The sequence below is a fragment of the Hyperolius riggenbachi genome, chromosome 4, assembly GCF_040937935.1.
Source record: "Hyperolius riggenbachi isolate aHypRig1 chromosome 4, aHypRig1.pri, whole genome shotgun sequence".
In the NCBI taxonomy this organism is placed as follows: domain Eukaryota; kingdom Metazoa; phylum Chordata; class Amphibia; order Anura; family Hyperoliidae; genus Hyperolius; species Hyperolius riggenbachi.
In genome coordinates, this window is record NC_090649.1 from 497319076 (window position 1) to 497342385 (window position 23310).

The 23310-nt window shown below is 43.4% G+C and overlaps 1 protein-coding gene across 31 annotated transcripts in view; it reads right to left on the reverse strand.

The window, feature by feature from the left end:
- LOC137504538 (neurexin-1) overlaps positions 1-23310 on the reverse strand; it is a 2090050-nt gene that overhangs the window by 95343 nt on the left and 1971397 nt on the right. The window contains exon 1 of one of the 31 annotated variants that reach the window (XM_068233116.1): positions 22735-22914. The exons of the other annotated variants lie outside the window; for them this stretch is intronic. Coding sequence (XP_068089217.1) covers positions 22735-22767 — 33 coding nt within the window. The 5' untranslated portion in view covers positions 22768-22914. Of the gene's footprint in view, positions 1-22734; positions 22915-23310 lie in introns of those variants that run through there. 31 annotated transcript variants of the gene reach the window in all.

Here is a 23310-nt window from a genome sequence, read left to right on the forward strand (position 1 = left end):
CTCCACAGAAAATGCAGACCGTCTGACTCAAATTAAAATGAATCAATCCTGGATTGGAAACGACTACGCAACACTCCTGGACCCCAACCAAGTAACATGACCGATGAACATCTGGGATGGTTTAGCGTTTCCGGTCCCTGTTTATTGAACCTCTCATCTGTATTACATTTATGACTGCATGGCGGCAAAAAGCATTGCTGCTATATCCGCACGCTTTTTGTCCTCATGCAAGGCCTGGGTTGTTGTGTCTCACAAAGCGTGGCCTTCTCCTCCTGCGCCTCCTCCTGTTCCATCACGTGTGCTGCTGCTGCTGCTGCTGCTGCTGCTGGGTTACCGTTGCCGGTCCCTGTTTATGGAACCTCTTATCTTTATTACATTTATGACTACATGGCGGTACCGTACAAAGCATGCTATCCGCACGCTTTTTGTCCTCATGCAAGGCCTGGGTTGTTGTGTCTCACAAAGCGTGGCCTTCTCCTCCTGCGCCTCCTCCTGTTCCATCACGTGTGCTGCTGCTGCTGCTGCTGCTGCTGGGTTACCGTTGCCGGTCCCTGTTTATGGAACCTCTTATCTTTATTACATTTATGACTACATGGCGGTACAAAGCATGCTATCCGCACGCTTTTTGTCCTCATGCAAGGCCTGGGTTGTTGTGTCTCACAAAGCGTGGCCTTCTCCTCCTGCGCCTCCTCCTGTTCCATCACGTGTGCTGCTGCTGGGTTAGCGTTGCCGCGTGGTCCCTGTTTATTGAACCACTTATCTTTATTACATTTATGACTGCATGGTGGTACAAAGCATGCTATCCGCACGCTTCTTGTCCTCATGCAAGGCCTGGGTTGTTGTGTCTCAAAGCGTGGCCTTCTCCTCCTGCGCCACCCTCCTCCTGTTCCATCACGTGTGCTGCTGCTGGATTAGCATTACCGGTCCCTTTTCCTGGAACCTCTTATATGTATTACATTTATGACTGCATGCCGACAAAAAGCATGTTACCTGTGCAAAGAAAACAGACATTTCCCGCATTTAAAAGACAGTTTTCCCTTTGAAACTTTAAAATCGATTTTCTCAAAAACTATAAGCTCTTTTTGCTAAATTTTTTTTTCCTCTTGTACCCACTCCCAAGGTGCACATACCCTGTAAATTTGGGGTATGTAGCATGTAAGGAGGCTTTACAAACCACAAAAGTTCGGGTCCCCATTGACTTCCATTATGTTCGGAGTTCGGGTCGAACACCCGAACATCGCGGCCATGTTCGGCCTGTTCGGCCCGAACCCGAACATCTAGATGTTCGCCCAACACTACTTGCAGGGTCTATTGTTACGCCCCTGGGAGAGTGAAATCACCACCAAGTTTGCACAAGAATTTTATACCACAATCAAAAAAAATTTCAAAAGAGATGAAAGAAAAAATGTACTCTATCTGTCTTAAAAGCATTACAAAATTTCCACAGGTCGGAGCTCCTGATAAATTACTGTAACCTGTATTTTCTCCAAACATAAAACTTGTGAAGAAGAATGAACCCAGCAGGTGGTGATTCTACGGCTTCGGTATTCCGCATCCCTGCCAGTACGCCGATCTCACCACTCTTTCCACGCCGCAATTTGCTCGCTCTGCCATCTATAAGACGGCAGACCTCTGTGAGCAGGTCAGGAACCGCTTTCATTGGCTTCTGGCCATGTGATCATGGAGAGCCAATCACATTGGCTCACATTGATAGGCAGCATCAGGAGCCAATGGAAGCAGCTCCAGACTGGCTGACTGTGCTCTGCCATCATAGAGATGACAGAGAGAGGATCCTGCAGTGATGGGGCAGCCTCATGACTAGCGAGAGCGGCGTGTATGTGCAGAGATTCGTTGGGAGGGGGGCAGAGACTGCTGGTACGGAAGTGGGCAAGATAAGCAAACAGCTTATTTTCACATGACAATACCATATAACCACTAGAAATAAGAAAACTTTCTATACATAAAAGAGGTTATTAAAAAAAAGGGTCAAACCAACTATCTAAAAATGTTAAGCCCATTCAAATAATTACTTTTCAAAAATGTGCATAAAAAGTCTTCTCTGACCCTCCACATTTCAGATCATTAAACTTTGTGTTCACAAAGCAGAGAACAATACAGGCTGAACAGATGAACATTTGTTTCAGCATCTTAGAAGGAGAAAAAAATAAAGCCTGCAGAGAATGATAAATTCCAGTGCTCATGGCAACTTGTCAGCCAGGGAAATAGTTGACAGGCCGTACAGAGGTGACATTACTCATGAATCTTAAATTCAAAGTCGTAGATCAAAAGTACTGTATGTATTAGCCAAATTGCCTAGTGAAAACGTTTCACTGTTACCAGGAAGCTGAACATCGGACATATTTGTCACATAACATATCTGAGGCACACAAATAGACTTGGCTTTGTTCTATCCTTTTCTTAACTTAAAGGACACCCGAAGTGAGTGGCATATGAAGTCTTCCATATTTCCTTCTTTCTAAACAATACCAGTTACCTGGCAGTCCTGCTGATCTTCCTTCTCCTAAAAATGACTGCTTAAGATATTCCACAGTTTTATTTTATGTTTAAATCTACTTTTTAAGTTTTAACTGTTTTATTGTTTTGGCTCAATGACACATTCATTGAAGTATGCCAGAGCTAAAATCTATAAACTATTGACCCTTTTTTATCTGTTTCCTGCTCTCAGAAGCCATTTTCTGCTAGGAAAGTGTTTTATAGTTGGAATTTCTTATCAGTGAGGGTCACACTGTAGTCACTTCCTGTATGAGTCAGGACTGAGTCAGCCACTTACATACCTGATATTTAACTCTTTCAGGCAGAGAAAGAAAAAAAAAGAACACAGCCTAGTTATTTGTGTGCTAGGCACTGTACATACACATGTCTATCTCATCATGTCACATGTCACCTCGGGCATCCTTTAAGAGGAAATACACATGGCAGCCTATATTGCTGGATGAACTCTCTCTCTCTCTCTCTCTCTCTCTCTCTCTCTCTCTCTCTCTCTCTCTCTCTCTCTCTCTCTCTCTCTCTCCACTATATATATATATATATAGAGAGAGAGAGAGTGAGAGAGAAAGAGAGAGGAGAGAGAGAGAGAGAGAGAGAGAGGGGAGAGAGAGAGAGAGAGGAGAGAGAGAGAGAGAGAGAGAGAGAGAGAGAGAGAGAGAGAGCGAGAGAGCGAGAGAGAGAGGAGAGAGAGAAAGAGAGCTGCTGATAGGCTGCACATGGTGCTGCCAAGAGGGTAGTAAAGGGAGTGGGAAACCAATGCTATCCTTTTGATTGTGTTGGAAATACATAATTAAGACATCTCTGATTCACTACTATACGTGAATCCTGGAAAGAGACTATCCTAAATAAAAGTCTTGCCCAGGGAACAGTGCTGTGAGGGGACAATATGATCCTTTTTATTATAGCAATTTTATAATGTACTCCAAATACATCACTAAAGTATATTTGGACCCATCTACTGTCATCTACTGATTAATACATCATTTTAAATATTAAATTATAATGCAATGGTAGTGTCCCTGAGGGCAATGATAGGGTTAGCATGCTGGCCCTTGGTCAAAGCCATTAACATGTAATCTCTAGTATTAAGGTGATCCACTAAAAGACCACTCTGATCAGAATTATAAGAATGGTTTTGCCTATTTAGTGCTCTCTTTGAACTAATCATTTGCTTTATATATGAAAAGGGTGAACCATCAAAGGAAAACAAAGATGCTGATTGGCCAAGACACTCTAGTCAATTAGTACCTAATTTATTATTAAGCTAGCCAATCATAGATTTATACACCTCTGAAAGTCCACCACTTAGAGATGAAGCACCTAATCAGAACTAATTGTTGCCTTTGCCTCTTGTGGCTGCAACATGAAATATTACTGTTTCCAAGCCACAAGCTACAGATCCAGCTGGTTGAAAGTGCTTGTTATCTCCCACCAGGAAATGACCAAATGCCTTAAAGCAGAGCTAAAGTCCTAAGTCTCCTTCTGTTCCAATAAATTGCCACACCAATAAATTGCCAAACAATTTAAGTTGTAAGAACACAAGAAAATACCTGAGGAAATGACTAAGCTTACTTTCATTGTGTCCCGGGAGCTCTTTAAACATTCTACTCTGCGCCACAGTGAGCTTCCCAGACTATCAGAGATTATAGTTTATCCCTTATCTTTTATCCGCAGGAGACACAAGGCTAATTTACAGCAGAGAGTTTCTGAATGCGGGTTTAACTGACTAAACTTGTATTTTCCCCACTGCAAAGCTTTCTGATTGAGGTGGATATTACCCCCAAAACATTCAGATAAATTAATTGGCTTCCCCTTAAAATTGGCCTTAGACTATGATGGACATATGACAATGGTGGGGATTGGCTTGTGAGCTCCTTTAAGGGACAGCTAAGGGACAAGACTATATACTCTGTACAGCGCTGCGGAAGATGATGATGATGTAAATAATAATGCTAATAATAATAATAATAATAATAATAATAATAAATATTATTATTATTTTATCATGCAAACTGAGACCAGGATATGGGAGTGCAAAGGGGGTGAGTTAGATTGTGAATTTCACACAGATGACATTACTTTGAGTCAAAAGCAGATGGTTTGACTCTTTATATAATAAGAAGTTGCAAGACAGTTCTTTTTTATTGTATATAGCAACTGTTATTCAGATCAGCAAAACATATAAATTGAAATGATCCAAAATATGAAAAGGAGTCTTGATTTCAAACAAAAATAATCTCTAAATGTACAGTATTATTGAACATGAATATCCTATATACTTAAAAAAGGTTGTAAGTATGCATGGAACCAGTGGGCGGTGGCTAAGTGTTGGTATTGGCTTAGTGTGGGCGGTGGCTTAGGGTTGATGGTGCAGTTGTGGGCACTGGCTTAGTGTGGGCGGGGGCTTAGTGTGGGCGGTGGCTTAGTCTGGGCGGTGGCTTAGTGTTGGTATTGGCTTAGTGTGGGCAGTGGCTTAGTGTAGGTGATGGCTTAGGGTTGATGGTGCAGTTGCGGGCACTGGCTTAGTGTGGGCGGTAGCTTAGTGTGGGCGGTGGCTTAGTGTAGGTGATGGCTTAGTGTTGGCAGTGGCTTAGTGTTGGCGGTGGCTTAGTGTAGATGATGGCTTAGTGTTGGCAGTGGCTTAGTGTGGGCGGTGGCTTAGTGTAGATGATGGCTTAGGGCGGATGGTGCAGTTGTGGGCACTGGCTTAGTGTGGGTGGGGGCTTAGTGTTGGCGGTGGCTTAGTGTTGGTATTGGCTTAGTGTGGGCGGTGGCTTAGTGTAGGTGATGGCTTAGTGTTGGCAGTGGCTTAGTGTGGGCGGTGGCTTAGTGTAGGTGATGGCTTAGTGTTGGCAGTGGCTTAGTGTGGGCGGTGGCTTAGTGTAGATGATGGCTTAGGGCGGATGGTGCAGTTGTGGGCACTGGCTTAGTGTGGGTGGGGGCTTAGTGTGGGCGGTGGCTTAGTGTTGGTATTGGCTTAGTGTGGGCGGTGGCTTAGTGTAGGTGATGGCTTAGGGTGGATGGTGCAGTTGTGGGCACTGGCTTAGTGTGGGCGGTAGCTTAGTGTGGGCGGTGGCTTAGTGTAGGTGATGGCTTAGTGTTGGCAGTGGCTTAGTGTTGGCGGTGGCTTAGTGTGGGCGGTGGCTTAGTGCAGATGATGGCTTAGGGTGGATGGTGCAGTTGTGGGCACTGGCTTAGTGTGGGTGGGGGCTTAGTGTGGGCGGTGGCTTAGTGTAGGTGATGGCTTAGTGTTGGCAGTGGCTTAGTGTTGGCGGTGGCTTAGTGTGGGCGGTGGCTTAGTGTAGATGATGGCTTAGGGTGGATGGTGCAGTTGTGGGCACTGGCTTAGTGTGGGCGGTAGCTTAGTGTGGGCGGTGGCTTAGTGTAGGTGATGGCTTAGTGTTGGCAGTGGCTTAGTGTTGGCGGTGGCTTAGAGTGGGCGGTGGCTTAGTGCAGATGATGGCTTAGGGTGGATGGTGCAGTTGTGGGCACTGGCTTAGTGTGGGTGGGGGCTTAGTGTGGGCGGTGGCTTAGTGTGGGTGGTGGCTTAGTGTGTGCAGTTGGGAGCAGAGGCTTAGTGTAGGCGGGGCTTAGTGCTGTGGTCGAGGTGTACTCCTGCAGCTGCAGGTGCCTCCATACATACGTAAGTACACAATTGTCTCATTCACATTGTCACATTGACTCCACAGTGCATTGGGTTCCATTGCAATAATGTAAGCTAAGTTTTGTGCTAGCAGAGAACATGCACGTTACCTCCACATTACAAATGACTGGCATTGACGTACCGCACATTGCAATACACGCATTGTCGCAAGACAGCAATTCTGAAATTGGTTCTGACGTTCTGCATACACATCACAATGGATTCAGTGGAACTGAGACTTTTTTTCTCTTTTTTTCCCCCCAAACTTTCCAGAGTCCAGTTCATTTTATGACTTAATGTATCTGTGAGTTAAATGAAGGCGTACTATGAATAGCAAATGCAATATATGCAAAAGGTTAATATATTTGCAGGGAGGCGGTAGTGCGTGCAGTCACTCTAACCCTTCCCCTATTTACTTATGTGTAACTAATGAGGATGGTCATTTAACTTGTACTTTATCTTTGAATGCATATTTGTTTATATGCCAAGTATTATATCCAACAATGGCGGAACTAATTTATGTCATAAATCACTTTCCAGTAGATTTCCTCAGACTTATAATGTGAGTGAATCATGTAAGGCATGACCCGTTTGTTAAAGAAATAGAAAAACGCTCAGTATATCTATACGTCTGTTGTGCCGCTACATATCTAGGGGGAATGTGTCTGCTAGAGCTGAGCGAAGCTGTCAAACTCTATTTCAGGAGAATATAAGGGAAAATGCAGTATTTTGTGTATTTCAGGACTTTTGTGTATTGCAGACTATGCATGCATGTGTGTTTCCCTGTGTGGGCATGTTTGTGTCGGTTGGTGTGTTTTTGTGTGTGTGCGTGTTTGTGTGTGTGTGTGTGGGCATGTGTGTGTTTATGTGTGTGTGTTTGTGTGGGCATGTGTGTATTTGTGTGTGTGTATGTGTGTGTGTGTGTGTTTGTGTGTGTGTGTGTGTGTTTGTGTGTTGGTGTGTGTTTGTGTGTTGGTGTGTGTTTTTGTGTGTGTGTTTGTGTATGGGTGTGTGTTTATGTGTATGTGTGTTTGTGTGGGTGTGTGTTTGTGTGGGCATGTGCATGTTTGTGTGGGTGTGTGTTTGTGTGGGCATGTGTGTGTTTGTGTGGTTTTGTGTTTGTGACTGTGTATGGTGTGTATGTGTTTGCGTGTGTGTGTGTGTGTGTTTGTGTGGGTGTGTGTGTGTTTGTGTGTGTGTTTGTGTCTGTGTGTGGTGTGTGCTTGTGTGGGTGTGTGTGTTTGTGTGGATGTGTGTTTGTGTGGATGTGTGTTTGTGTGTGTGTGTGTGTGTGTGTGTGTGTGTGTGTGTGTGTGTGGGCATGTGCGCATTTGTGTGGTTGTGTGTTTGTGTCTGTGTTAGGTGTGTGTGTGTGTGTGTGTGTGTGTGTGGTGTGTGTTTGTGTGTGTGTGTGTGTGTGTGTGTTTGTGTGTGTGTGTGTGTGTGTTTGTGTGGGTGTGTGTGTGTGTTTGTGTGGGTGTGTGTACATGTGTGGGGGGGTGCTGTCTTTAAACACTATATGGGGTATCCCATAAGCCTTTCCGTTACCTCAAGGGACAGCTTAGTGGTTGAAAGATCTCAAGGGTGATGAATCTGACTCTTGGCCCAGAGTTATCGGAATGAGATTAAGATATTTCAATAAGGTGTTGAGGGGCAACTGACACGTTGTATGCCTATGACTCTGTTCACCCTCAATCCAGTGGACAATTGTAAGGGCATATTTCCACTAGGGGCAATTCGGAAGGAATTTCCCCCACATGAGTTTGGACACAGATTCAAAGCCTATTAAAATCAATAGGCTGCTTCCAAATTTGCAGATGGTCAATTAATTGCATGTCACAACTCACAAGCATAACCCCATAGTCATGCATGGCTAGAAGGTTTCAGATGTGGACTCGCATTAGAACAGCTGCCTCCGAGACGCCCACCGGCACAAGTGTGGAAATGAGGCCTTCATTTGACTATTCAGTTTGTTTTTCATTATATTTATGTTTTTATTTCAAATGTTCTTTTTGGTTAAATAAAAAAAGTAAGAAAATATAGACTGATGACAGATAAAAAAAAATTCCTGATTTCTTGGCCAAGGTGGAATTCGATTGTAAGATCTCTCTTATGTGTATCGGCACCTTCACACAACTGCAATAATATAAAGTTAATCTACGGCAGAATATGAATTGAGACGGACAAAGGGCATTGCCCATCACAATCAATTTAAGCACTTTATTTAAAGCTGATTTTTCTTCACAAATGTAATGTTTATCACTGCTTTTGATGGTCTCAAAGTGGCTGAAGCTCTAGAAAGTCGCACAATGCAGCAGGTTGCCATAGGAACCTGTAAAAAGGACCCCAAGTATTGGATTTTAGCAGTTTTGTGTTTATTGTGCACTGAGGTGAACTATCTAGGGTCTTTGTCACACAGAGGCCAGAATTGTGTAGCATTTTAGAACAATTCAGAACAAGGGAAAGTTGCATAAAATTAATAAACGATTTGGAAAAATTATTGAAAGGTACACTATGGTAAAAGTAAGTTGTTTCTCATTACTTTGCCATGTTGTGGCTGGATAGTGTACAGGTTAAGGGCCCTGCCTTTGACATGAGTGACCAGGGTTTGAATCCTGGCTAAGGACAGTACTTATTCAGTAAGAAGAACTTGGGTAAGACCTCCTAACACTGCAGGGTGGCTGCAGCTCTTGAGTGCTTTGAGTCCAACAGGAGGAAAGCCCTATAGAAATGTTAGGATAGGATTAGGAAATACATAATAGGGAAGACATTACTTGTTCAGCAGAGTTTTCTGTTTATAGGTTTGTGGGAGTGATAATGTGCAACATATGACAGCTGCTCTCCTGTCATAAAAGCTGCCCCCCCATGTTTGTGATTTTTCTCCAGAGAACTTTCAATTTGAAATGATTGTTATTACATAAAGAGTATGCATTACATACACCACTCCACTACCCTTCTTTTCATGCTTCAAGTGACGTAACTTAAAGGGAAGGTTCAGGGAGGGGATTCAAAAAATAAAAATAAATTTCCACTTACCTGGGGCTTCCTCCAGCCCGTGGCAGGCAGGAGGTGCCCTCGCCGCCGCTCCGCAGGCTCCCGGTGGTCTCCGGTGCCCGACCCGACCTGGCCAGGCCGGCTGCCAGGTCGGGCTCCTCTGCGCTCCATTTCCTGGGACTTCTGCGTCCCACGACGGCGCGCTGACGTCATCGGACGTCCGCCGGGCTGTACTGCACATGCGCAGTAGTTCTGCGCATGTGCAGTACAGCCCGGCGGACGTCCGATGACATCAGCGCGCCGTCGTGGGATGCAGAAGTCCCAGGAAATGGAGCGCAGAGGAGCCCGACCTGGCAGCCGGCCTGGCCAGGTCGGGTCGGGCACCGGAGACCACCGGGAGCCTGCGGAGCGGTGGCGAGGGCACCTCCTGCCTGCCACGGGCTGGAGGAAGCCCCAGGTAAGTGGAAATTTATTTTTATTTTTTGAATCCCCTCCCTGAACCTTCCCTTTAACCTCTTAACATCTGCTCCACACCGATTGGCGGGAGCGGAGTGGCAGCCCGAGGACCACTCCACGCCAACTGGACTGAAGTCCTAGGGGAGGAGATTGCATGGGATCGTGCGCACCCCAGCTTGAATGATGGAGTTCCACTCCGTCATCAGCCTTCCAGCGGCAATCGCCACTAGGAGACTGTTAGATGTGAAATCACTATCAATTTACATGGTACAGCGCTGCTATCTGCACCAGCGCTGTACTGGGGACAGCCATGTGACAAGGAAGTGATTCGCTGTCCTAGGCTGAAGCCTATGACAGTCAGTCGTGCTGATTGGTTGGCGGGGGGAGGGGGAATGGAGGGAGGGATAAAAAAGGCAAATTTATTATAAAAATAAAGAAATAAATATTTATATAAAAAATAAACATCCTGGGAGCGATCATAGCCCACCAACAGAAAGCTCTGTTGGTGGGCATAAAAGCAAGGGGAGGGGATCACTTGTGTGCTGAGTTGTGTGGCCTTGCAGCAAGCCCTTAAAGCTGCAGTGGCCTTAATTGTAAAAATTATCCTGGTCCCTGTATGCCATTTTGTAATATCAAAGCCATCATATTTGCAGATGGTGACATTTAAAATCATAGCCCACAGCACAGTTTCCCCAACCTCAGGTTTTTAGGTAACATGTTTACACACCTCGCCTCCAACTACCCCTGGAAGATAATCAATCTCTGTTACAGAAAATTGGCCAGATAGTGCACAGGACTAGCAAATGGCACACAAAGAGTCAAAGTCATTCCTCATCTTGACAACAAGGAGAACCAGTCACGTTTTCTCATCTGTTATCGTTAACAATCTGACCTTACCCATAAATTCACGCACAACTATCACCAGGTTAAAATCTGTCTGACGAGCGTCACTAATACCTGATGATGTTTGGCCAACACGTGCCGGCATACAGTGGCTGACATTATCCTTCTATTTGCCTATCTTCTGAGGCTCTGTCTACATTATCTCTACCCAGCATGCCTCCCGTCTGTTTATTATTCTACCAGTCAGATAAATTGTCAGGATTAACCTCTCACCTGTCAAGAGAATTTATGCATATTCTGAGCCCGCTGGATTGATGGGCTTAGAGCCTATAGATGTTTCTGGCAGATAATGATGATACACTGAAATGGGATTTTGATAAGGAAAGTAAATTTTTATACCTCCAACTAAAATATCGTTTATAAGCATATTATTGGTCAATTGTAATAGAAAATGAAAAAAAAATAGAAACTGAGCTAAAACCAAATAAAAAATGCCGTCCGTCAGAATATTATTGTGTTTTAAACACTTAGGCTGGTTTCACAGTGGGACGTTAAAGTCCCACGTTACAGCAGCCAGTAACGTAGCCTAACTCACAGACTGTAAAATCAATGTGCTGTTCACAGTGCCCACGTTGCGTTACATAGTAACGCAGCACGTTTAAACAAAGTGCTGCATGCTGTACGTTATACTGGGCTAAGCCACGCTAGACTGTTTGCACATGCTCAGTAATGTTGGAGGAGGAGGTCTCCCCTCCTCCTCCACAGCCAGCCACATGGCTAATTAATATTCACTGCACTGTGGTGACTCGTGGTGGAACTCGTAATGTTGTCCGGATCATGAACGAATCGTTCATTTGATCCGGATCTTTTTTGTGAGTCGAATCATCTGGATCACCACAATGAACGATTCTGTTCACAGTGGATGTCTGTGTGGAAGAAACAGGTACATACAGAATGTACAGTGCAGGGAAAGTCCTGTCCTGCTAGTCATTTCACCCATTCTGCTTCCCTAGTAAAATGATTCAAATGATTTGGTTCAAAGATATGGATCTTTTCAATGATACAATTCAAATGATCTGAATCCTTAAAAAGATCCGGACTTCCTATCACCAACTCTGAGCGGCTGCTTTGAGAGCTGCATAACGCGGCTCAATCTGACGTCCAACTTCAACACCACCATGCGTTGCGTTAGGGGCACGTTATGCGACCATAACGTCTCCTAAAATGCAACGTCTTGCTGGGAAAGTAGCCTTAAACTACATAATCTATATAATGTTGTCATTAGAAATAATATTTAAGTTATCTCACTGTCCTATAGCACTGTACGTGGAGAGACAATGGCCCATATGCAATTACCTTTTTCTCCTGAGCTTTCTCCTCGGAGATAATTTTTCAGCCTCTATTTGGAATAACTTTTCAGCACTTTGCAATTGAAAAAGTACCAAAAAGTAGGTGGAAAAAGTACCATCAAAACTACCGTGAATATTTTCTTGCCTGTTGGTGGTTTAAAGGGCATTTTATTGATACGTTTTAAAACATCATTTAGGAGAAAACTAAGGAGAAAAAGTGAATTGCCTATGGCCCAATGTGTATATATTGTTCCTTGTACAAAAAAATGTCTCTTTTCTACATGACTCTCAACAAACAGCTCAGGACTCAGTCATTTAGCATGGGTCTATTACAGCAATAAATGAACAAAATTAATATGATGCATGCTAGCACTGGGAGAGTTTAAATGTACTCCGAAGAAGGAGATCTTCGACCGTAAAATTAATTAAAGCTGGCCACGGTCCAATTTCTAGCGAAAAATCGTTTGAGCGATCAGAAATTCTTATCGGATTGGTTGTAAATAATCTCCATTGGTGGACACAATCGATTATGAACGAGTGAAAAAAAATGTCGCCCGAATGAATTTTCGTCAAACGAAAAGTTGGATTTTCTTGGTGGTCGTGATAGATAGGAAGCAATGATTGGTTAGTCGATGGTGTAGTGAACGATTTTTCGTCCGATCAGAATTTCTGATCGCTCGAACGATTTTTCGCTAGAAATTGGACCGTTAGTGGCCAGCTTAAGAATCCTTTCACTACAGAGTGGCTTTGATGCCGTCAAAATAACAAAAGTGGGTTTTTTTTAATTGCTGGTGGGCAAAATGGGATTTCATTGATAAGGTCTGAAAATATCACCTAGGAGAAAACATTGGAGAAAAAGTGAATTGAGTAAAGGCCACGGGCCCATACGCAATTAACTTTTTCTCATTAGTTTTCTCCTAGATGATATTTTTTTATCATCTATTTTTGCAACTGAAAAAAGGACCAAAAAAGGACAAAAAAGGATTTTCTCACTTGCTAGTGGCTTAAAGCTAATGGGAATCGGTTATTAAATAAAAAAAAGTCAGATACTCACCTAAGGAGAGGGGAGGCTCGGTCCTATTGAGCCATCCCTCTCCTCTCCCGGTGCCCTGGTGCTGCGCTGGCTCCTCCGTACACATCCCCCGCCGAGGGCACTTCGGAAGTCTTTGGGAGCCAAGTCCTCCCGAAGACAGGCGGGGCACAAGCGAGTGCGTCATAAAGGGCGCGTGCGCAGTGTAGAGCAGCCCGTCTTAGGGAGCACTCGGGCTCCCGAAGCATTTCCGAAGCCTCCCTTCGGCCGGGAGACAGCGGTATTTGACCAAAACGGTCGAATACCTCTACAGGGCAGCCAACAAACAGCGGGGACCGGGAGAGGGAATGCCATATGGTACCCAGAGCCTCCATCTCCTTAGGTGAGTATCTGACTTTTTTTATAAGGGTTCTTATTCACTTTAAAGGGCATTTTATTGACAAGTTTAAAAATATCACCTAGGAGAAAACTAAGGAGAAATAGTGAATTGAATAAGTGCCGAGGTCTTCTCATTGCTTGGAACACAGACTTGTTCTACAGAAGGAGGCGGGGTCTGAGGAATACGGAAGACGGGGGTTGGGTAGGTGTAACAAGAGCTGTAACCTGTTTTCTTGGTATCTTGCTCAGAAATCATACAGGATAGAAAATCCCAACTCAATTAGGCACTGTCCCCAATGAATCTGAACCAAGAGTTCAAAGTTGCAAGGCAAAAGTGCTAATCCCTAGCCGCTGACTACAGAAGTGTATTGTAAAGTGTTTTCAACATCTAACATCTTTTTATATACAACTGCCTCTTTTTTTTTTTTTTTTTAGAATTTTTGGCATTTAAGTTCCCTTAAACAGTTTCCTTGTTGCATTCTTTCATGTGAGCATTCTGGGCAGCATCAGAAAAGAGAAAACATGAAGGATTAGCAACAAAAACAATCCTAATCAAAGATTAACATGGACTTTGTGAAGCGTGAAGTTAAAAGCAGCGCTTTGAAATAAAACATGTTGGGTAGCTAATTAAAACGTTTTAAAGCTAAAATGATTTACGTAGTAATCTGCAGCATCAACACTTTCATCTGAAGAAGCGTCACACCACATGTTCGATGGGCTGCTCGCAGCTTGTGTCAGCCGATGTTCCCAAAATAAACGCACTGGACTTTGGTATAAATGCACGATCTGTTGTATAATGTGACCCGAATTTAATGCGTATGGTTAGTTTCCAAGAGTTTAGGCACAGCTGCTCCCCAACACCTGCACAAGTTAAGCAGCAGCTCACATTTGCAGAAATTAGTAATGATCTAAAATGTCGGTCACACGCCCTAAAATTCCTCCACATCCGCTCACTAGGAGTGACAATAATTATTTCCCCCAGATATGTGGGTGAGGGGAGGGTGCATATGTAAAAGAAAAATACCTGCTGTCAAGATTAATCTCCAGGAGGGCAGGGAGAGAGGAATTCTGACCTGCTCTTTCAGCCTCTATGCAAGATGTATCTTGGTGTCAGAGAGCATTGCACGGGACATGTGTGCAGCACTTTTCAGTTGATGATTTTTTTATGCGGATTTCATCAATTATATTAAATAATAGTACAGGCAAAAAGAGGCGCCAAAAGGATAAAAGTCGATCAAAAGCTTAAAAGTCAAGGCCGAGGTGGATTTCCCTCCTCCAAGTAGACACAAGAAACTGTTGATAGAGTTCAACCAAATATTTATTCACATACTCCAGAATGTGCAACGCGTTTTGCAGGCATATCCCGCTTCCTCGGGCTATGAATGGAGCATAAAACTCATGTAGGTCTAGTACAAAGTCTCTGTCTAAGCTTCACCTATTTACAAGCCTGAAATGTGTACTTCCTTTTTGATTACTACCAGCTCAGGTATTTCCTCCTCCTGTTAGAGTAATCAGCTACAGAAAACAGGAGACCTTGTTAGTTGTTTTCCACACTTGTACTACTTGAGTGACTGACACCAACACAGACTTTTACAGGCTGCCCTGTTGTTACCATTATGGTGGAAAGACAGGGTGAATTTGCACTTACATTTAAAAGAAATCGGAGACAAAATGACCACAAGCATTCATACTCACCTGGGGCTTCCTCTAACCCCCTGTAGTCTGTGGGCTCCCCAACTATTTTCCAGCACCATGCCATTCTGGCCACCATGCCGGCCCCCGGGAGTCAGGACTGCTCATTTCACATGTGTGGTCATGGGCACACATCAACTTAGTCACACTCCCATGGCTGGAAGCATTCTGTACTTATGCGGTTATTTAACCTCTTGAGGACAAAAGGTTTACACCCCCTTAGTGACCAGTCCATTTTTTACAATTTTACCTCCTTTTCTTCTTACAAATAGAGCTTTCTTTAGGAGGTATTGGATTGGTGCTGCTATTAATACTTTTTTTTTTTTAATTATTCAAACAAACTGAGATTTTTGTAAAAGAAAGTTTTTATCAATAGTACCGCTCAGTGCTGCTCGGATACCCCTTTTCAAACAGCAAGGAGAACGCCAGCGCACACCACTAAGGCTGCATCTGAAATCACCACCAGCTCAGTGTGTAGCACCTATATAGACTCTCTGCACACGTCACATTCAATTCAGTCACATTCAATTCGGATATCTAGGTTGAAAACCGGAAGTGGGCTTTAAATTGCTTTTAAAACATTTTTTTTGGGGGGGGGGGGGTAAGTGAGGCATGTAGCATCATATTTTTTTAAGGGGAAATATTATTGATGATGTGGGGACTTAAAATCCTCCCCAAAACTATCTCTCGTTCTCGCTCTCTCTCTCTCTAGGCCTGAATGCCTTCAAAAGGGAATTTTGCCATTGAAGGTGATTTTGGCTTCTGCTCGGATATCTGAACTAACTATCCGCCCGGATTTCGGATTTCAGATGGGAAATCCGTGTTTGCTCAGATAGTCTATTCGGATTTTAAAGCATATCCATAATTTGCTATTCAAAGTTCGGATAGTGGAAAAAGTTTGGATTATCTGGGTAGTTTGGATACCCGAATATTGGATGAGCACCACTGGTACCGCTAGTTAGTGCATTAGGCCCATAACTATCTATGTAGAAGGGGGTTCTTTACAGTAAAAGTTATTAAAAGGTAATATATATTACTTCAGAAAGTATTCTTTGTAATCTCTTTATCTGCATTTCAAGAAGCCTTGGATGCTTTCCTTGCATTGAAGGGCATCCACGGCTATAATTACTAGGCAATTCCAGGCAGAGTTGATCCAGGGATTTATCTGACTGCTATCTGGAGCCGGGGGAGACATTTTCCTTTTTAAAGGGAAGGTTCGCGCATAATAGAAAAAACAAACTGTACTTACTTGGGGCTTTTTCCAGCTCCTGGTAGTCGATCAGTGCCCTCGCCGCAGCTCCTCTCCCTCCAGCGGTGAAGAAGTCGACCTCTCCAGGTCGGCTTCCAGGATGGCTTCCATTTGCTCCACGGCGGGGGGTCACGTGGTGTATGGACATCATTGGGTCTCTACTGCGCAGGTGCAGAACTACTGCGCCTGCACAGTAGAGACCCGATGATGTCACTTACATCACGTGGCCTGCGCCTTGGAGCGCACATGACGCCCATCTAGATCTAGACCAAGGTGCGCCTGGGGCAAGGTCAGGTTTTGGTGCCTAAACTCTTATTCCCCATCCAAATTTTGCCGCCTTTTTAAGAATTCAACAAACTGCGCCTGGGGCAAGATACCCGCTTGCCCCCCCCCCCCCCCCCTTAGATTCGTCCCTGTGACGCCGACCTGGAAGCCGACCTTGCGAGGTCGGCTTCTTCACCGCTGGACGCCGGGAGGGAGAGGAGCTGCGGCGAGGGCACCGATCGGCTACCAGGAGCTGGAAGAAGCCCCAGGTAAGTGCAGTTTGTTTTTTCTACTATGCGCGGATCTTCCCTTTAAGGCTAATTGGCTCAAGGCTGTAAAGATTTTTCACCTTCCCCTGGATCAACTGGTATACAGAATACAGTATGTGTAGGGGTGGGTTCAGGTCAGCTATTTTTTTGCTGGTTAAAGCTGATAAATGGCTGTCTTTTATTCAACCATTCTAACAGTGTAAATTCAAATTGCTCTGAGCCAGCTTTGTTACTTATGTAAAATACAAGTAAAATTGCCATGTGTTGCCTAAGCACATTAATTTTAGTGCATTTAGTGAATCTAGCCTGTAGACTTATGGCTGCTATAAAAGATGACACAGCAGAGCTTGGCTATCTCCTTGTTGTGAAAGACAAGAAAAACTCTCATTTGTTTCTCTCATCTTCGGTATTGATTTTAAAATTTGTGTTCCAAGCGATACCCATGGCCTAGTTTTGGATGATAAAAATCCATGATATCAGTGTAATTTCTATCCCTTTCCCAAAGGCCTGCTCTTTTTTCAGCAGGTGTACAGAAATTCTGCTATTGATAGAACCATGCCTGAGGCTTGCCCTTGGATGGAATCCATAATTACATCTGCTGCTCTGATATATCATCTCAATCATGCAAGGTCAATGAGAATTTCATTTGTCCACAGTATGTGGCGATTATGGCCAGATAGGTATCAATAATGGCCTTCTGTGCTTTCTTCCTTTAGTCAGTGTCTTGCTGCTTAATTCAGACAAATACACGTTTAAAGCTACCGTAAACAAGGCATTAGGCGGGAGAAGTCCTACTGACCTATTATCTAGCTAAGCAATGAAGGTAGCAATAGCGAGGTTTGTGGTCTGAATCTAAACCATGTTAGCGACTGGCTGAGGTAAGAAAGCTTTGACAGGGAAAAAAATGGCCAGGAATAGTAGAACATGCAATGCAATTGTTCTAATGGGGGAAGGTAGGAATATTGTCTCAGTCAGACAGGAGGAGGACTCCAGAGAGGAGACGGGACAAAGATCTCACCTGGTGTCTCAGCCCTTCAGATGCATCTGCTGCTCTACTATACACCGAGGAGATGTTGCCTTGCATGCTGATTTAAAGGTCCCCATTTTAATTTATGATGCTGTCCCCTAGTCTACAGTCTTATTAATTTCCATGCTCCTCAGTGTTCCCCTTCCTCAGCTTGCTGCATTATAATTACACCATTACCTTAGGAGGGAACTACTGGTCCCTTGCAGGACCTACGGCACATCATTTCGTCTGCGTGAATAAATCAGAGAGCTCCTCTATACTTTTTAATCTTACATCGCAGAAAGCTTTAACAAATATATCGCCTTGTGGAATTTGCACCAATAACTGGATTCCGCAAGCCACAAGCTGCTTGTGTCTTTATATGGTGCCTGTCTGCTATGAAAGCTTATTACATCGTACATGAGCAGTCTCTGCACTACTGAACTTCAAGTCTGGACTTCAGTAAAGGCCACAGAAGCCCAGGGGGTACTTATGTTTTCCTAAGGAGGTACTTGAACTTGTCACAGTCAATTTAACATAGTGAGTTTTCAGATTAAACAACTGATAAATCATACATAAAGAAATGGAAATAAGTATTTCTTGTTTTATTCAAAGAACATGAAAATGTCATCAAGCAGTCATGCCAATTATCTTGGCTTCACCACACTCCCACTAATACCACACTACACCTATCTTCTGTTCTATTCCCAATATCTCAGATAATAGTAATAAGTAGGGGTGGGACGACGAATCCGGCGAATCCACGAATCCCTCGAATATTAGGAAATATTCGAGATTCGTGGATTCGAATCCCGACGCCATTTTCCACTATACGAATCCGCCGAATCCCGACGCCGCATCGCCGCGCATCCGCCGCTCGCACTCGTCCTCCTCCGACCTCCTCCGACCCCCCCGCGCCTCCTCCGCTCGCCCCCCCCTGCCCGCATCCACTCACCTATCCATAGCGGAGCGCAGAGCGGCAGACCTCTCGCCGACTTCCTGGTTCCCCCTAGTGAAGGCCCATATACCCTGCTACCTATACTGAAGGCCCATATACCCTGCTACCTATACTGAAGGCCCATATACCCTGCTACCTATACTGAAGGCCCATATACCCTGCTACCTATACTGAAGGCCCATAAACCCTGCTACCTATACTGAAGGCCCATATACCCTGCTACCTATACTGAAGGCCCATATACCCTGCTACCTATACTGAAGGCCCATATACCCTGCTACCTATACTGAAGGCCCATATACCTTTCTACCTATACTGAAGGCCCCTATACCTTGCTACCTATACTGAAAGCTACCAATATTGAAGGCACCCATACCTAGCTAGCTATACTGCAGGCACCTTTACCTCGCTACCTATGCCTGGGTACCTATACTGCGGGCAACTATACCACGGATCGCACAATTTTTATGTGCAGGATTCGTTAGATTCGGGATTCGAAAGGTTCGAGATATTCGAGAACCTTTTTAGATTCGGATCCGGATTCGGATTCGAAGAAATTGTGGATTCGTCCCATCCCTAGTAATAAGTGCATGGTGGGCATCTCAAGGAAACTCCCTACTGACAGCTGCAGTAGCTGGGGAAGGAATCTGAGAGTGGGATCATAATGTAAACGCAGCGTTTTAGGACAATTCTATGATCACTAAGCCAACGATTGTTACCTAAACCTAAATTTAGTCTAAGATACACTTTAGCAGTTTCTAAATCAAGGAGGGGGCTGAGTCTGTAAAAAGACATTTCAGACAGCAAAGCAGTTTACCTTGGGGATGGATTTTTGCCAACTTGTAGAAAAGACACAGGTCTTGAAATGAGTTTCACTGGATCACGTGTTTACCAGCTGCCTATGGCTACATTGCACAGTTGATCAAGCTGTGTGATCTCTGCTCTGAGTTTCATAGGGATCTTCTCTTTGTATACAGAGGGGCTGTGTTAGGTTTGGATAAAGAACATTATTTAGCATGATGGGTGGTGGTGGTGGAGTTAGTAATTTGCAGCAAGGGGGGTTATCTCTTATGCAGAATATATAGAACCGTGCTGGAAAGTTGGTGAGAGCTTATGGATGGTAGTCAAACCTTCAAGTTCCCTACAGGAGATAAGTGCCCAGCACCTTGCTAAACAGTGTGCAGTATGGAAGGAATCAGGAGACAGGACATCTGAATGACTGGAAACTGCCTGAGATAAGTGGTGTGTCCCATCTGATGAGGGTCTAGAGGGAAGTGTGGGGCCCAGAGGCGAGAGAAAAAGCTAGACTGTTGGTGGAAAAAACTTGGGAGAGAGCATTCATTTTAAAGGAAGGTTGAGACTATATGAGTTAAACACCTATGTCATCAAAATACATGAGAAAAAACAACAGGTGGTCCTCATCTTATGAACGTCCGACTTACAAACCAACTGCTGATATGAGCGCAACACCCCATCCCGATGATGTAATTTTTGGGAGCTGGCACCGATCAACTCTGCGGTGAGCTTCAGAGTGCTCACCTTGGTGAGGTGAGTATTAAGCACAGGGGACACAGGGGGCTGTAGTGGAGACCCAAGTAGCAAAAACTAGGGCCAATGATAATTCAAAGGGGGTCAGAGGTAGCACAAAGAAGGCAAAAGGTCCCCCCGACACACAGGTGGCACAAATGGTGTAGGGGAACAAAGGTGGGACAAGGGGGGCAGCAGAGGCACTGTATTTTATGAAAAGCGTCTGTCCATGTTTCTATACTGTAATAAAAAAGTATATCCGTTCCAAATTAAGAAATATTCAGGTTAACAAAGTACCTATAGTGCCTATCTCATTCATTAACCAGGGGACTACCTGTACAATACTAAAATAAGATCTTCTGTAACTGGTGTGAGCATGAAGCGCTCTAGAGAAATCTGAATAAAAAGTAAAGATCTGATTAGGTAGGATGGACTTCCTAAATCCATCTAGTGAGGTGATTTAAAATTTTTATGACAGTCTGAGTCTACTTTTATATGGGAGTTAGAGTTGAATGACCTCCATCCTCCACTGTTGATTTTAACAGTATGTACCCCTTTGTTTGCAGTCTGAAGATGTAAATGATAGTGTAGGTAGCTCTATCACCAAGAGCTAGGTATTGTGGACACAGTCTGACACTTGGCCTATCCCTTTCGTGCAACTTTGCTACCATAAATCTCCATTCAAAGCTAAGAGAGGCAGAGAGAGGCAATAGCTGGTGAAGTCACATGATTTCATCTTCAAAGCACCAAGGAAGGTGGTTGGGAGGTTTTTGTTAAGTGTTTACCCGCAAATAGGAAGGTTTGGGGGATAACTGAGGCTGTTTTACATCCTCCAAGAGTTCAGCTTTAACCTTGAGTGACATATAATGTGGTCAATGCTCTTGAGAAACGAGTAGTAATACATAGGTAAGTAAATAGAAAGAAAGCAAGAATACAAGAAGAGCAGCACTTAAAAAAGCTAGGCAAGCAGCAGTAATGGCTGTTCTGAACACTGAAAGAGTTGTACACCTACATATCATATGCCTCATCATAAGAAATATAAAGGTAAAAAAAATGTACTTAACTTTTATTGCCACCCAAGAAAAAGATAAAAAAATGTTCTAAGGAAAGACATCAACCCTGCAGTGTTTCATGTCGTGTAAATTCAATTACATACATAACCTTTTCATGAGCGTGTCAAGAAAAACTTCACATGCTTTCAGTACAACTCATGGTTTATACATCAAAGTGCATATGCACAATTTGTTCGGCAATTTTTTCTGTCCTTCATGTTCACATATATGAACTACAAAACGCTTTCATTGTTACCATTAGGGGCACATTACAGTCTATTTCAACGTACAATGTACTCTGCCATTAAAAAATATATCTCCTATATGCGAGTATCAGTAGTGACCTATATACTCCAAGTGATCATTCTTTTTTTTTTAACCTCTTTCATTTGTGGCAATTTTTTTTTAATACTAAAGAATATAAATATATATATATATATATATATATATATATATATATATATATATATATATATATATATATATATATAGTGTTTTTTATTTTATTTTTTGCTCTATTTTTTAAACCAAAAGACTATGGCGTAAGCTTGACCCAGATGAATAAATACATAATTTAAACCGAATAACTGAAACGTTACATAACAGCAGATGCATTATCTAGATGCCATGATTCGGAGGATCAATTCTCATTTTAACAAAAATAAAAGATACCTTTTGGTGTATTTCAAAAACAAAATGAGAATTTTGTTCATGACACAAAATAAAATAAAATCAAACAAAACTTAGAAACAATTTAGTATAGCATTAAAAATACAAATTAAAACATACACCTCGAATTGAAGCAATGATACTTAATACAGCATGCACAATTGGAAATTAAAAAAAAATAAAAAAAAAATTATACTCTACATTTATAACGGTAACATTTAATTAAAGGCATTCTCCATTGTTAGCCTATCTCAACATGCAGTACTCTCCCAGGAATGTTTTTTGTTTGCAAGATGGAATAAGGAAAACCAAAAAAAAGGTCTGGAATAAAAAATGTCGTCATGGTCAACGATTAAGCCATTTTTAGTTGCCAAAATAATTAGATTACCATTCCAGGCTGTCACTCACATGCTTGGAGCAGCGTTAGGTCATGCTTTTTTTTTTCTACCAGCGCTGTCATTTAGTGTACAGTGTTTGCAAGACGTGCTGGAAAAACCTGAACGCAGCAGCAGTAGCTCTCTGCTCATTCAGACAAAGCCGTAACAAAGAGGCAGCCAAAAATTTCAGGACACAAGACCAAGAAGGGAAACACAGAAAGCATTTCTTAAACATACATGGAACATGCAGGTGTCGTGTGCTTTTAATATTACATGCAGTCTCTCCTCCGCTCATGATTTAGGAAGAGAATAAAACAAATCATGTTGGCATTAGCCGCTGAGACGCGGCGTCTCCAACCCCCCGTTCTACATTTGGTCTTGCTTGCACAGAAACAAAAGGAGACGTGAAGGACTCTGCATGCTGCAGTGCTCAGCCTGTGCTCAGTGTCGGCTGTGAGAAAAGATTCTACCTGAAACGATTCACAGTGCCACCTCATATCCATGTCTGCCTGGCTACCCTGCGTGCTTATATCTTTTTTTTTCTTAATTCTTAATGGAAATCGTAGGAAATTTGGTCCATCCTCTGAAATCAATACTGGTGACAGAAGAGCTCCCTGAGTCGGTGGGAGATCAAGATGATAAATTGCCTGCGCATCAGCTTGGCCTATCAGTGTTCCGCACACAGATTGGCAAGGAGAAAGACACAACGAAGAGCTTTCATTTGTCACGTGTCAGGAGCAAGCCAATAGCTTACATTCTGCTGCAGGAAGGGCTGCTGTATTCGGCAAAGGGGATGAGAAGAGCAGCAGAGTACAGTCATGTGCTCAGCTACAGAATCCCGACAGCTGAGCCAGCTTCTAAGTGAGCGAGCCCCAGTTCTAAGGTCCTTCACTGTTTGCTCGTGCGATTTCTCCTGGAAAGCAGCCATTACGCTACCACAGGTTGCCACATAAACAGCAGCAATTCGAAAACATAATGCATTCCAGCCCTTTCTCATTTTATTCGCCTCTTTTTTTCCCTTTTTAATTCTTTGGTAGGATGCTGAT